The sequence below is a fragment of the Pleurodeles waltl genome, chromosome 1_2 (assembly GCF_031143425.1).
Source record: "Pleurodeles waltl isolate 20211129_DDA chromosome 1_2, aPleWal1.hap1.20221129, whole genome shotgun sequence".
In the NCBI taxonomy this organism is placed as follows: Eukaryota; Metazoa; Chordata; class Amphibia; order Caudata; family Salamandridae; genus Pleurodeles; species Pleurodeles waltl.
Window position 1 is genome coordinate 1,025,833,156 of NC_090437.1, and position 16,398 is coordinate 1,025,849,553.

The following is a 16,398-nucleotide window of genomic DNA, read 5'->3' on the forward strand; positions in this document are numbered from 1 at the left end:
CAGGTGAGGTCTGTGCATCCACCATTGTAGTGATTGAAAAGCCGCTGCTGGTAGTCGCACTCTGTCGTCCCAGCGACCAGTCTTTTGGCTCCAGTTTTTCTCTAATGCCTCCTGAAGGGGCCTCATGTGTAGCCTGGCGTTCGGGACAATGAAGATGCATGAAGCCATGGAGCCCAGAAGCGATGTCACCTGACGAGCAGTAGGTGCATCGGCTTTTAATAGTTGTTCACACTTCCTGTGGATCGATAAAAGTCGTTCCTCCGAAGGATACACTCTTTGGAGCTCTGTGTTTAGTATAGCTCCCAGGTAGTGGAGGTTTTGTGTTGGAATCAGGGTTGACTTGTTGTGGTTGATTTGAAGACCTAGAGACTCGAAAGTTCTTAGTACAATGTCTCGATGTTTTCTCGCCTGATCCGGAGAGGAAGCCTTCAATAACCAGTCGTCCAGGTAGGGGTAGACGAATATTTTTTGTCTTCGAAGATGTGCCGCTACCACTGCTACACATTTTGAAAAGACTCGGGGTGCAGACTTCAGGCCGAATGGTAGGACTCTGAATTGGTAGTGCTGTGACGCTATTTGGAAACGTAAGAATTTCCGATGTTTGGATGCTATTGGGATGTGAAAATATGCATCCTGTAGGTCGATGGAGCACATCCAGTCTCCCTGATGCAGTTGCGGAACAATCTGGTGAAGGGCTAGCATCCTGAACTTCTGTTTTCTTATGTACTTGTTCAGGAGCCGTAAGTCCAGAATTGGCCTGAAGATGCCCTGTTGACCCTTTTTCGCCACCAGAAAGTAACGGGAGTACACCCCTTTTCCTCTTTGTGCCGGTGGAACCTTTTCTACAGCTTTCTTTTGTAGGAGTGCAAGAACTTCCTTGCGTAGCAGGCTGAGATGAGAAGGAAAACATCTTGCTGGTGGCAAGTGTGGAGGAGGTTTTTTGAAAAGAAGAGAATAGCCATGTTCGACAATATTGAGCACCCATTTGTCTTTTGTGATGGAGTGCCACTCGTGAAGATGATGCGTAATACTTCCCCCCACCGGAGTGGTGCACAGTGCTGAGGGGAGCAATGCTTCATTGCTTTGTTGGTGTCTTTGCTGTAGACTGTTGAGGTCTACTTGCCCCTCGGTCTCTTGTGGGTCTACGCGCCTGAAACAGGGGACGCCCCTGTCGTTGCTGTGGCCTCTGAGACCAGTGAGGGGTTTGAACCCTCTGCTGGAATGGGCGTCTGTCGTACGGCCTGTACCTCCGCCTGAAGTCTTTCTTACGTTCCAGGCCCACTGCCCTCATAGTGTCCACCTCTGTTTTCATTCGGGCCATCTCTTCATCCGCGTGGGTACCGAACAACGAATTCCCGCTGAATGGGAGGTTTAAAATACGTTGTTGTGCTTCCTGTTTCAGACCAGTGAGCCGTAGCCAGGAAGACCTCCTAGCGCAGATTCCGTGCGCATACCCATGCGCAGCCAAATCCGCCCCGTCCGCCGCCACGCTGATGACCTGGTTAGATACTAGGCCCCCTTCCTGCAAGATTTCCTGGAAGTCCTGTCTATCTTCCCTGGGCAACTTCTCTGTAAATCTGTGGAGTGAGTCCCACAGAGAGCGGTCATATCTGCCCAGAAGTGCTGAGGCGCTGGAGACCTTCATAGCAGATGCCGCCGTACCGCACATCTTTCTCCCCAGGGAGTCTAGGTGTCTGCTCTCCTTATCCGGGGGGACTGTGGAAGATGATGCCACAGAGTGTGTTTTTCTGGCTGCGGCTAAGATAACAGAGTCCGGTGGCGGATCCTTCCGCAGGAATAAAGGATCTTGCTCCGGAGCTTTGTACTTCTTTTGAATCCTAGCCGGGGAAGACTTGAGAGTGGCTGGAGTCAGAAAGGTGTCCATAGTAGGTTGCAGCAAACCCGGTACTAGTGGCAGCAGTTTTCTCGAGACTGATCTGTGTTGTAGAGTCTCAAAGATAACTGAGGATGAGGTGGCCGGCTCCGGTACCTCAATATTTAGTTTCTGCGCTCCCCTTAAAAGAACCTCATTAAAAGTGGTGATATCATCCACCAGTGAGATCCTAGCAGGTGGAGAATCTGTCAGTGTGGGGGAGTAGCGCCCAACAGACGATCCTGAAGAAGACCAAGAGGGTGATCGCGACCTGGTTCTCCTTCGGGAACGAGACCTGCTACGAGAAGCTGTAGCAGAGTGTGCAGGTCTTGTGGTCGGCTGACGAGGAGCAGAACGAGCCCGTCCTGCTCTAGTTGTAGGCGATGGCGTTCTAGGTAATGAGGCAGTAGGAGAATACATCCTAGAGTATTGGGAATCCGGGGATGCTGCCGGTCTATTCAGGCTCTCTAACCATCTAGGTGATAGAGTGATGGGAGAAACATGCCCCGATGAGCCCGCTCTGGAATGGGATGATGCACTCCGTATAGAGACCACCGGTGAGGGAGCTTTATCCGCTGGCTCTACTGCCTGTGACACAGCTGAAGGTTGTGTCGACGTCGATTGCATCCTCGACGTCGAAAGATGCGATGGCTCAGGTGTTCTCGACGTCGAAGGTCTGATGTCGAAAGCCTTGACGTTGAATGTCTCGACGCCGAGCGTCGATCGCGGGATCTGGACCTACTCGCCGTCGTGTGCCTCGACGTTGAGTGGCGAGTGGTCGACGGCGGATGTTCATGCCGTCGTGGCGATTTTGACGTCTTATCCTTCGACGCCAAGGGGCGAGACGTTCTCGACGGCGAACGGGAGCGCCGGAGATGGCTCGAAGCCGAACGGCGGCCTGCCGTCGACGGAGATGTACCCCTGTGCTGTCCATGCTTCGACGCTTTGTCCCTCGACGTCGGTCTGGACACCGTCGACGGCGATCTATGCCGGTGAGACGGTGGCAACGATGACGTCGATGGAGAACAAACAGGCACAATCCTACCTGTCGACGTCGATCTGGCCATTCCTTCTGTTGGAGGCCTGGGAAGTGAAGAGGCTGTTGACTTTTTCCTCTCCTGAAGCCCATGCAGCCTGATTTTCTCTCTGTCTTTAAGAGTCCTCCTTGACATCTTCTTACAATACTTGCAGGTGTCAGGACAGTGACTCTGTGGCAGGCAGACAATACACAGAGAGTGTGGGTCTGACTGGGCTTTCTTCTTCCCACAAGAAGGACATTTTACAAAAAGAGATGGCATTTTCTGTCAGAAAAGACTGCCAAACTCAGACAAAAGATGTTATCTGTCGAGTAAACAGGAAAAACACTATTTTTAGGGATTTTTCTGAAGAAAAACTCAGAAAAACAGAGCTCAATGCTCCAGGATCCTCTCAGAATAAGCCGGAAAAAAGAACTGACCTAACTGTGAACCAACTGTCACCTTCCCTTCACCCCTGAGGCATGGTGGGATACTGGAGGTGCTCAGGGTCTTAAAGGCACGGTGCCAAAGTTTTTATGGTTCTCCTGGGTTAACCTGCATGCAGCCTATTGGCTAAGAATGCTTCATTGTTTTTCAATGTGGTTTTTTCTATTTTTCTCTGCTATTTACTGCTGTTTACTTCCCTAAGTCCAGTTTTTGGGGGCTTAGGTAGATATTTATGATCTATTGTGATTTTATAATATGAAAAAAAAAAACAAAAAAACTTGCATAGAAATAAAGCATTTTAGCCTATTTATGATTATAGCCTGCATTGCTGTTTTACACATGATAATATGTATGTATTTTATATATATATGCTCCGGGGTCCCCGCACAAGGGCGGGAATATTCAATGTTTATGACTATTGATGAGGATCCCCTGGAAGAGAAGGCATTGGGACTGACTGTTGGACTAAACTCTGGCGTCGGATGTTGTGTAAGAAATGCTGGGTCAGCTGGAGCAGGACGACGACTGACCTGCCTAATAACAGGTGAATCCGAACATGATTTTGCCCAAGTGTCCAAAAGGGTATCCGTGCGGGCCTCATTAAATGGCAAGAGAACTTCTTGAGGGAACTGCCCAGTCTGAAGTACTCTAGTCAAAACATTAGTCTACACCTCCATAGCAGGAAGGTGTAGGTCTAAAACTTCTGCTGTCCTCTGCATAATAATGTGAAGAAAGCGCCTTCCTCAGTAGGCGGACTGGGGAGGTGGGGATGAAAGGCAAGTATCTGTAGAAATATCAAGAAAATTGGCATCTTGGAGTTCTCCGTACCAGTTTTCCTCATCATATTTTGGGATATAATCACCCTCTTCACATAACTATAATTTGTTCAAGTCTGTGCTCAAAACATTGAGGTAAGGACAAAGTGTCAGAATCAAAATAATTGCCTGTTGGCTGCATGCTAGTCGGAGCAGGATGTGACCTTGGAAGACGTCATAGTGAATTCTATTAGGAGTTAGGCACAATGGGCTGAAAATTCTCCTCCAGGGTCGGCATTGGTGCCAGTGCATAATGAACTGGCACAATGTGGTTTCAAGGGGCACAGACAGTGGCGAGGGCAGATCTGCCGGCAGAAGCCCCAATGGAAGCCCCCGCGGAACCCTTGGGGCCCAAAGGTGCATCAGAAGGAATCAGAAAAGTGCCAAAATATTTGCAGAATGTCCTAACTAAAAGACTCCACTTACTGCAATGTCACTAAAGGACCTGGGAACTCAGGGTACTTTGGGATTAATCTCTGAACCGGCTGCGATGGACATCGGGTAGCGAGACTGGGAGATAGGCTGACCTCTTTACAACCTCTCCGAAGTTTGAAAGCTGCAGGAAGGGCCTAATTCCAGCTTTGACTTCTTATGCTTTTTGTTGGGCTTACACAAAGACTTCGACTGTGATGATGATCTGCTGCTGGAACAGGATGTACTTTTCGACTTTTATCAGTTGTGGTACAGAGTCTTCATTATCTAATGATGTACAGTTTGGCCTTGCAGTCCCCCGTATGCATAGACGTCATTTAGGGGTTGCCAGGGGTCACAGCTGAACCCAGCAACCCTGGGCTTCTGAGGTAGCAAACTGAGTGCCAGGAACACAGTGGCCGCTTGTCCTTATGGACTTCAGTACGGGTTCCACTCTCTTTGTTTTGTGTCAATTTGTTATTACACTAATAATGAATAATAATATATGTCTTTTCATTGCAGCTGAGGTAAAAAATGCTTTTAAATGCATGGTGTGTGCTTGCTTGCAGGTGAGTGTGTGTTTATGTGAGAGAGTGTATGTAAGTGTGAATTTGTGTGCATGTGTGTTTGAGTGAAAGTGGAGGTCAACTGCCATGTGATGTTACTTCCGCTACCCCTGGCATTTCGGTGAATTGACGTCCATGACCGTATGGCCTTTAGATTCATCTGAACGCAGTCATCACAGGTCCTTGAATCACACACTGACCCTAGGCACCAATGACACACTTTGTGAGGGTCCATCACAGACATCTGTTTGTGACAGTCCGTATTGCTTGTGCCCTGTTGTCTTAACTGTGTGACACTTTCCCTTCCAAAGCTGCATTTTTGGATGAAAAATGGGTCTTGATAACAAAGGAGTAACGCAGATCAGCATCTGAAGGTGCAAAAAGAAAGGCAATTCTGCATGGGTGGCATGTAGATTTGGCTTTGCCGGTCACTTCTGGAACAGAACAAAGTCAGCGCACAGCCACACACCATCACCTATCGGTGCACTGGGGTACTACTTCCGGATCCAATCTGATGCCATGGGAAATATTCACCTGGTGGGGAATCTGCAGTTGGGTACATCCATCAGAAATTATAATACGCAAACTTTCCCAATTACATGGTCCCTTCCACTTGCCCCCTACACCCAGGCCTCTGTATTCTAATTTCAACTATAATGCTCCATGTACAACACCTTGTTTTTAAGGTGTACCTTTTACAATGAAATGTTCTCTCTGTAAGAATTCTACTGCTTCCTGGTGCTAAACTAAAGAGTGACATGGCTGGAACATCAGGCTAATTTCTTAATCATTAACTGACACATACTGCTGAAATAATGCCGTAAAAATAATAATAATTTGAAACGTTTGAGGGAAAATATTAGAATAACATAACTACTACAACAGACAGAAACATGGAAATCTAGCTACATTAAGTACCTTGAGCTTCTTATTGAGATTGTTTATTTCTGTCATTGCTATTACCACTCTATTCCAGTTGTTATGTGCATACTTACTCGAGCGTGTTGACCACAGAGTAAAAAGAACTTGCCCGCTTGAAAATGTTTCTTTTCTCCCTCAAAGTAAAGTGCAATACTTTGGTAGTCTTCATTGGTGGTATTTTCTGAACCTGTAACCAAAGCAGTAATATGTAACCTGGACAGCTCAAAACAAAACAAAATATATTGTATGGCTCATGGAAAGCTTTCTATTTGCACCAATCTATGCTACCACTCTTCAATTCCTAGGGACAGATTTATTTATCCTTATCGCAGGGTAAAACGGGCCACAGAGGAAGAATGGCATGCTGTAGGAAGACACTATTATGCGATATCAATGTGCTGTGTGGCAGAACTAGCAGAAACCAAGTGGGGCAGGGATTGTGCCAGGACTGAGGAAATTGCCAGGGTTCCTTCCTGCACTCTACTGAAGGCAATGAAAAGGGACAGCTGAATCTTACCCTGTTTCCACTCTGCATGATGCAGTAGCCCCAAGCACTTGCTTAAAACCTCAAGTGAATTCAATTATCATGCTGCTCATAGAACAACAATTACACATATCAATGGGCACAACTTCCCACATTGGAAAAAATGGGAAATTCTATAACTGCTCTTTGCTGAAAGAAGAGGACAATCAAAACTGTATTTTATTTAAGGACCTACACGAAGTCATCTCAGTTATTGAGGCTTATTACTACACAAATCACACACTGCTTCGTGTACTCTGTCTTTGACACATGATTTATCTATTAGTTTATAGATTAAGCATAATCGACAGACTGGTTCAACCACTTATTACTACAACTTATGCGATGTGCATGCCACAGTTCACAAGAGCTAGTGACTCTCAGCAGGATGCAAGGCTGCTGAGAAACAAAAACATGGCAACTGCAGATGCAAAATGCATGATGATGTTCATAAAAGTGTGCAAAACTGTCTGGCGCTAATTAGCGCACAAAGTAGCACTTACCAATGATATCAGCATAAATCTCCATCTGATTATGCTGTTGAGCCAGCTGGAATGCTTCATCATTACATTTGGACATGACCAGAAATTGAATTGCTGAACCATAGTCACCTAGTTGGAGAAAGAACCTAGCCAGACAAAGAAGTATCATTAGAAGAGTATTAGGAAACATTAAAACATACACGCAGGATTAATGCACAACAAAAATTACTACAACAGCATTTACTGACATCGTATTAAAGGAAAAGAGACCAACTAAGCAGGTGGATATAACAAGAGGCATGGATCCTTTGGGTAAATACACTGTTACGTCACAATATGCTTCAGAAAATCTAAGAAATACATGAACTACTTCAGACATTGTGCACATAAACTTCCACAGAACTCATGGGTTTCTGCTACTAGATAGTGATTTTGATTGTTTGGTAAGCACATGTTGGCTCTAAAACCCCGATGTTCACTTGTTACCCAACTCAGTGGTACTCATTTTGTCCACATCAGAAAATGAAAAGCTGAGTAGACCTACAGGGATTCAAAACTGTGACCAAACAATTTTTGGCAGTGAATGCATTAGTTTACCACACCCAACTTATGTCCCTCTTCTAATCAGATTAATTGAGAAAAAGCTGACTAAACACCCTAAGTGTTTTTTTCGATCTAAGTAAAATCTTAGGTCATTTCTAAGACAACCTTTGGAGACATTTTTCTGCCAGTCAAGTAAGGTTCTTAAATAATACCAGCAAATAAATTGTTTAATTGACATAAAAATCAGAAACTAACTCTCCGAAAAAGTGTTTTGCAGCACATCATCACTGATGATCTATTCAGGACTTGTTTGTCTGCTGAGAACATATGTTTTAAGAGTTCTCAATCCCTAGGAAATGAACTGCGTTCAGGGAAAGATTTCTAAGAAGAATCTATTTCCATACTGCTTTCACTTACAAAGATAGTGGTTCTTGATCTGGTGTTCCCTTGCTTCTTAACAGTACATGGTAATGTTACTGTTGGTTTGAATTAATATCCTGTTTGTTGCCTCTGAAGACAGAAAGACCTTGATGTATAATGGACTGCCCTGGTGACTAATGTGATAAATAAACTTCCCACTCTGACTATTAATCTTGCACTGTGGGACTCTCCGGTGTTTTCCCCACCTTAACAGGAATGTGGCTTTGACTATCATCTGGGACGGTAGATCTTGATTAAATGGAACTTCCTATAAAACACTGCTATGCGGGCACAGCAATGGTAGAGACTGTCTTACAGCGTGTAAGAGACAAAGGGCCTGATTACGACCTTGGCGGATGGACTAATCTGTCACAAAAGTGATGGATATCCCGCCCGCCATTTCACAAGTTCCATAGGATATAATGGAACTTGTAATACGGCGGACAGGCTATCCATCACTTTTGTGACGGAATGTCCCATCCGCCAAGGTCATAATCACGCTTTTTGTCTATCTTCATTGATTTGACTAATTGGCTTTGCAGTATTTTGCTTGTTTGCATGGTTCTAGAATTGGCCTGTATTTGTATTTTGGACCCTCTTTCTGGACCAAAAATATCTCAATAAATCCCTTCCCCTATGTGAAAGAGAAAAAAAAGCACACTGGCTGTTTTTTGAAGGAGGGCAGATGTTGCTCAAAATAGCAAATCCAGCTGAAATTTGTGTTCTTTTCTTGGTGGAATCGCTGATGTTGGAGACTATCGATTTTGCACAATATTGAGCACCCATTTATCTTTCGTTATTTTCTGTCAACTGTAAAGCTGCATTATGACACTGCACCCTACTGGAATGACCCACTAGGGCACAGAAGAGGTGTAGTCACGGTCTTTAGTGCAGGAGGGCTTCCCTACAGAAATTGCTGCTGTGATCCTGCTGCTGTGGTATCCCACCCTACACGATGCCCTCTTTAAGTAAGGCTGATGTTGTTACAGCTGTAAATATGACTGAGTTGTTTGAAGCTCTGCTAGAGATGTTGGTGGTATTACCAATTTCTTTGCTGTGAAATTTAATTTTTTTTCTTCTCTTCAAGGCCTACAGCCTTCAGCATCTTTGACTCACACTTCATCCTGTGCCTCCCAGCTCTTCTGCATGCGGACCACAGAATGACATTCAGTTGAAAATCATGACCTTGTCATGCCTGAGGGATGTTAGCTGCAGACATAGAAATATTCTTATTGCCATTCCATTTCAGAAATCGCCAGGCCTGCATAATCAGTAGAGGATCTGTTCACCTGATGGTATACTAATTATGTAGAGTATTTGGTTGTGGAAGTGAATGAACAGGGACAACCAGAAGAACCCCTGTGGGTGTAGAGGGAGGAGCATGTGGTGGAGAAAGGCTCCTATGTTCAGGCGACACAGACCTTTGCCTCAGGATGCCTCTGTACAATGCATTAGATTTTCTGGAAGCTGTAATGGTTGCAATGACATTTCCATAGAGTCACTGGAACATATGATGATCACTGGAGGAGAATGCTATTCAAGAGAAGCTACCTAAGTTGCAGAATATAAAGGTAGCCTTCTTGGCATTGAGATTTTACAGATAAGTGTTGAAGTCATGACTAGTTCAATACAAGGTGCAGTATGAAGCAATGTTGAGTTTGTGGACACTTGTGTGTGCCTTGCCATTGAACAGTGTCTTTGTTTTCTGGACCATGCATATCTTTGAGAGCGAGGCATCCAACAGCGAATAGGAGTGGTGTGAATGTCAGGCATGCCAATATTTCTTATGCCTCCCCTTTCTTCTCCGAGAGAGAGATTAGGAGCTGAGAGCTTGGTAGGAATGGAGGAAGCCCATTGGCTCGTACCTTTGTTTCACCCTTTTTGTGCTCTTGATTCAGCTCTTGTATTTCAGTGTTGTGGCATTTTTTTGCAAGGTATGCTCTTCTTCACCATGTGCAAGCATGGGAGACAACCCACACACACCATCTGGGGTTCATGTGAAGCTTTCCTTTTTCTACATGAGGAGTATTTAATGAACAATGTAGGCATGATGAAATCAAAGTAGAAAAAGCTGCTGAAATTATTCAAATGAATCGTAAATTGTCAAAACGCTTGCAATTCATATTATGAAACCACAAATGATTTGACAAAAAGAAAAAGTTCTAAAAAAAGAGGGATGACAAAAACCACAGGAGTCCAGGGCAAACAAAATGAGTCTGTGAAGCTACTGCCACTGCAAGACATAATAAGATACAGACAAAGAAACACTGTATATTGACCTGCTTCTCTGTGCATGCTGCTTATTTGGCTGCATTTGCTTTATTTTCAGCATGCTTACTTTTCTTATTTCCATTTGCTGTAAAGTTTCCTCAAGTAGCTTTTGTTCTTAATTAGATTTAATTCTGGGAAGCAGGAAGTTTAACATTTGGAACATGTAGACTTAAGCTAAAATACGATGGCCTTGGACAGGAATTCAACTTGATAACTGGTTGGTTGGAAACACGTCCACTGGTATATGGAAATCATAGGATTACTGATTTATTGCACAAGAGCCCTGTTACCTTATTAGGGCACAGGACCTGTGATTTTCTCGTTCCTGAAGCATTTAGAGTTTTTTGCCTATTCCTTTCTACACAGTCGCTGAAGAAAGAAATAGTTAAAAAAATATACCACTCTAACCTAACTGATTATTTCGCGAAATTCAAAGCACTTGTTCCCATAATATCTTGCGCTTCTCGAACCAAAGCATTGTACCGATTTTTACGAAAACCTGTTTCGGCACAGTAAGAAAACTTATGTATTCATGCCATCATGTTTATTGTCACATCTCAAAGAACACAGAGCTCCGTGACATTGCTTGCTGAGAGGTATATTTTGCATGCTTCTGCTTTTTTGACTAAATGTGATTGACTTAGGGGTCTAAAAACTTTTTAGAATTAAACTATTTTTCATGGGAATTTTAGAATCTTGAGACTGCTGGCTGGAAAACCAGGTCTAAATCTAAGAGAAAGCTATACTGTATTGTGGGAAGCTTATTAAAGTTTAGTCGGTTGGCATACAATTGCGTACGGTACCACATAAGATGGACAGTGAGAGGGTCAGTGTTGTTGAAGAAAACCTTCTGAAATGGGAAGATGCACTCAGGGATGCCCACCACCTCCATAGTGTGTGACTGCTTACCTGCACTTGTGTGGCATATAAGATTAGGGTGATGTAGTAGCTAAGGCACACCATGTTAGTACAAAGTGAAAGCTCTATGAGATTGATAACAGGACTAAGTACCTAAGAGTATGGCCAAGCAAAAGGGACAAGTAATACAGATGGGCTCAAGTAGTCAGGGACTGCACCGGGACTGACAAATCAGATGCTAAATGTTTGCTGAATTTTTCGAGGCACTGTATTAAACAAGGCCAGAGAGAAACATTGTTACAATGACAGACCTGCTAAATGAGGTTTGTATCTTGAGCTTTACTGATGACGACAGACATAATCTATCGGTTATTCTCTATGACAAGGACCTCAGACATATCATAATAAAGGCATAGAGTGAATGCACCTCCTTACATAGAATTTCACTCCTGACTGAAGAGAACAAAGAACTAGCCGAGGAGCTGGCCAATAGACTTCTTCTGGTAATCACCTCCCTCATACTTCCTGGCAGGCTTAATGCCCTTTAGATGGACAAGACAGAAACTATGTAGGTTACATAATTGCTTGCAACAGGCAGGGAAAGTTAAGGAACACTATGTCATTCTGTCCCTGAATGCGGAGTGGTGCTTTGTCTTCAGGGTGTTAAAAAAGTTGTCTATTTAGGTCCAGGAAAGTGCAGCTTAATGCAGAACCTGTCTTATGTACAATAAAACTGGTCTCAACAGCTATGCCTCTGCAGCGTGTAGTCAATAATACTTCTTCATGCATGCATTTCAACAATAAGATTACCTCTGCAGCAGTGGTTTAACAAGGGTGCAACAAGGCCTAATGTAAGCAAGGGAAAAGGACACAAGTATTAGCTACTATGAACAGCCATAGTAGGGGAGTCATGGGCCCTTTAGGCTTCTGGTCCTCTGTGCTGATGGACCTGTTGTAGCATGGATAGCTGTGCTCATGCACTATAGGCTCCTAAGTGCAACCTACAGAAGGAAGATGATGAAAATGCCCCTCAGGATATGGCAAAAGATTAAGAGATAGAAGATGTTAAAATAGTTCCTAACACAGAAGAGGAAGAGAACAAGAAGAAGAAATGGTCTTGCACAGTGTGCCACTCATCCAGTGCTTTGATATTAACAGGAAACATCTGTTTTTAATAATGAGAAAAGAAAAGTGGAATATCTAGCATTTCTGTCAGTATGCCAATACTGGTATTATTCACCACCTAACCAGGCCTGTGTTTGTCAGCTACTTCAGGGTAGGCATATTGTGCCCCTTCCATGACATCTCTCAACTGGTCTCTCACCTTCAATAAAAAAAGATAATCAATGACTGCTACAATAGATTTCCGAAACCATCCACTCACATACGAAACAGCAGGGAACGCTTCATTGAAAATATCAGTGCCTATTCCAATCACAGGAAAACCAGAGTCCGTCTCCTTGAACAGTCTCAAAAGGGACTGAAGAGCAATGCATGGAGGATTTTGGGCACGATCTTTGGTTATGATGATCGTTGCTTGGAAGGAGTCCTGGCAGAAGATTGAGGAAACTACCTTATGCTAGAAAAAGTTATCCCCACTAACTGCTTTCGAGTACACTTCAGCAAATGTAATCTCAAAATGCCACTCATTAACAAAAGCTTTTCTGCTTAATTTAACCTCACTACAATATGAAAAGAAATTCATATATTTATGCTGCAGAAACAAAGCAAATTTATAAAGCAATAACATTTTGGCCATGTATAGACAGAAGTTGTTTTTTTCAACAAATTCCTTGGCTTCCTATTCACCTTTGTCACTTAGAACAGTGAAGAAGAACAAGTTACTTGCCTTTGGTTACACTTTTCTCTGGTGGATGCCATCTACTGCAATAAACCATTTTGGTGGAGTGTGGCCTAGCTCAAAAAATACCATCCGTCACTTCAGGGGGCAAAGAAAACACACTCAAGTTGTACCACTCAATCTTCAGACATGTAGGTGTAGGCTCTGAAGGCTGGTGTGTAAACCTGCCCTTGAAACTGCCTTCACTATGAGGAAGACTGAGAAGAGTGCACAGGGAGAGCTGAACAAGGTCTGCATACCACATCCTACGTGCCCAGTCTGTGGCAATTACTATTACTTGGGCATGATCGAGGCCCACTGGAGGCAAAGGTCGAAGGCATGGAGAAAAATGTGTAGTGAAGTCCAAAGTTCCATTTCAAGCGAAATGCAGCCTCAAATGCCCCCTGCATCTGATAATAGAAACCACAGAATTTTGGCTATTGAACTTCTCTTAAGAGTGGCAAGCAAGTCTATCTGAGCAATCCCCCACAACTTGAAGATGTCCTGGACTACTGCTGGGTGGAGGCGTCACTCGCGGTCAGCAAGATGGCGCTGACTGAGGCTGCCCACTCACATATTGAACACTTCGGCTAAGTAATTTGCTACCACACAAAACTGATGGTGGTGAGCATAGGACCGGAGTCACAGAGCTTCTCTGCAGAGAGGAGACGACCACACTCCACCTTTCCTGTTGATGTACCACATTGTGGTCATGCTGTCTATCAAAATCTGGACAGATTGGCCATGAAGGGAGGAAGGCCTTGAGCACCAGGCACATTGCTTGCAATTCCAACAGACTGATGTGCAAAATCTATTCTTCTGGAGACCAGAGTCTTCTGATCTCCAGCTTCTTCTGATGAGCTCCCTATTCTACAGTGGAGGCATCTGTAATTACTACTGTCACCTACGGGAGAAGGTGAAATGGTTTTTGTTAAGAAATGTTGCTGGCCACTATTTACCATTGCAGTTCCACTGCAATGCTCCTGGAGATCTTGATGCAAGCTTGGAGATCTCCATTGTGTTGGAACTACAGCCTGCGGAGGCACCACTGGAGGGCCCACATGTGCCAGTGTGCATTGTTGGTGACTCAGGTAAAACAATTCTAAGAGACAGAACAGATGTAAGATAATCAGAACTAGAATGATCACTCCATCCTGAAACATCGGAATCACAGCCTGAATGTCTTTAATACTCTTAGGAGGAGGGAAGCCTTTATTCGATGAAGTGTTGAGTACTGCCCCTATCAAAAAATGCATCGACACAGCAGCAGGTGAGGTTTGGGCTTGTTGACAGAAAGCCAAAGTTGTACAACAGCTGAGCTGTCACCTGAAAGTGACGAGACACCATATCTGGAATTTTGGCTTTGAATAGCCAGTCGTCAAGGTAAGGGAACACTGGAATTCTCACCCTGCTGAGATGAGCTGCAACCACCGTCCTCACCATTGTCAAGGCTCGAGATGCAGAAGTGAGGCAAAAGGGAAGGACTAAAAACTGATAATATTCAGACCCTGTGGTGAAGCGTAGGAAGTTTGTGTACGACTGCAGAATTGGGAAGTGGAGGTAAGCATCCTCCATGTTGACCGACAGCTTCCAAACCTTACACTTCCAGCACAAGCAAAACATGAGCTATGACCAGCATTCTGAACCTTTCCTTTTTGAGGAACTGTAGGAAAGTCACTATTTTTGGCATGGTTACCCCCACTTTTTGGCTGTTGTCAGTGTGCTTAGACTGTTTTCACTGGGATCGAGCAACCAGGACCCCAGTGATTGTGCACTCTACTCTGAAATTTGGTTCACTTGGTAACCTTTACACCCCACAACTGGCATACTGGTGCACCCCTGAACGTCCTTTGTATATGGTACTTAAGTACCCAGGGCACTGGTACACCAGGGCTCCCTATGGGCTGCAGCATCTATTCTGCCACCAATGGGAGCCTATGCAAACTGTGTCTGCAGGCCTGCCATTTGCAGCCTGCATGAAAAGGTGCATGTACTCTTTCACTGCTGGTTACTACACCAGCTCATTGTAAGTCACCCCTGTGGTAGCCCCTTCCAGTCCTAAGGGCAGGGTGCAGGTCCCTGTGTGTGTGGGCACCCCTGCATGAGCAGAGGTGCCCCTACGACCTCCAGTTCCAATTCACTGGGCTTCGTAAGTGTGGGGAAGCCATTTTAGCTATGTACTGACCATAGATCACTACCTATGGTCCAACTATATAATGGTAACTCCGAATCTGAATATGTTTGGTATCAAACATGTTGGAATCATACCTCAATACTGATGCCAGTATTGATGGCATGATTCCATGCACTCTGGGGGCTCCTTAGAAGTCCCCCTCCCCAGTATTGCTCCTACTGGTGTTCCAGGGTCGCCGAGCAGACCACGCTGCTGCAGCTCCTCAGACAGGATTCTGCCATCATGCTGCTTGACCAGCTCACCATGTGGGAGAGGGGTGCAACCTCCTCTCCCTTGGAAATAGGTGTTACAAGGCTGGGGAGGAGTAGCCTCCCCACACCACCAACTTACTTTGAAGGGCACATTTGGTGTCCTCCTTGCATAATCCGGTTTGCGCCAGTCCAGGGACCCACAATCTCTGCTCTGGCACAAAACTACACAAAGGAAAGGGGAATGACTACTCCCCTGTCCTTCATCACCCAAGGGGTGTTACCCAGCGCTCCTCCAGGTGGTCACTTGATTCTGTCATCTTAAAACCAAGATGGGCAGAGGCCCCTGGGAGCATCTGAGTGGTCAGGTTAGGCAGGTGATGCCAGTGACCCCCTCTGATAGGCAGTCACCTTGCAAATTTTGGGCTATTTAGGGACTCCAGGTGGGTGCCCAGATTCAACATGCAAGACTCCACCAGGACTCCTCTGTAATGACGTCTTCTGCTCCTGGGAACCGGAACTGCTGCTGGACTTCACAGAAACCGAACAAGACTGCAACACTGAGACAACCTTGCCCTGCAACATTGTTTTTACTGCTCCTGTCAGCACTTTGCAACATTTCCATGGCTGTGAATCCTCTGGGGTCGGCAAGACTTCAGCTGCACCAAAGAAACAAGAAGGAATCTCCCTTAGAGTGCAGTGGCGGCCGGCAGTTTTAGGAGGGAGGGGGGCGGACGGGCAGCACACTCACACTTTCACACACACACGCACATCTCATCAACATTCAAACATACACGCACGTACCAAACATTAATTTAAAAAGATCACACACACACATACCTTCAGCCTCGGAGGTCCCAGGAGGGTTGGGACTGCTGCCTTCCCTCACTGGCTGACCCTAGGTCAGCCAATGAGGGAAGGCAGCAGTGCCAGTCTCGTCACAGAGTGGGATGGGGTCAGTGAGACTGCTGACCCCACCCCACTCTGGGACAAAGTGTCACTGATTGACAGTCGCCCTGGGCGCTTCAGG

The 16,398-nt window shown here is 45.1% G+C and overlaps 1 protein-coding gene across 2 annotated transcripts in view; it reads right to left on the minus strand.

Moving 5' to 3' along the window:
* The window catches only part of WDR19 (WD repeat domain 19), a 601,305-nt gene that overhangs the window by 284,766 nt on the left and 300,141 nt on the right, over nucleotides 1–16,398 (minus strand). For both annotated transcript variants that reach the window (XM_069202086.1, XM_069202080.1), the window contains exons 26-27: nucleotides 7,076–7,200; nucleotides 6,124–6,236 (exon numbers count right to left, since the gene is read on the minus strand). In XM_069202086.1, coding sequence (XP_069058187.1) covers nucleotides 6,124–6,236; nucleotides 7,076–7,200 — 238 coding nt within the window. The remainder of the gene's footprint in view (nucleotides 1–6,123; nucleotides 6,237–7,075; nucleotides 7,201–16,398) is intronic.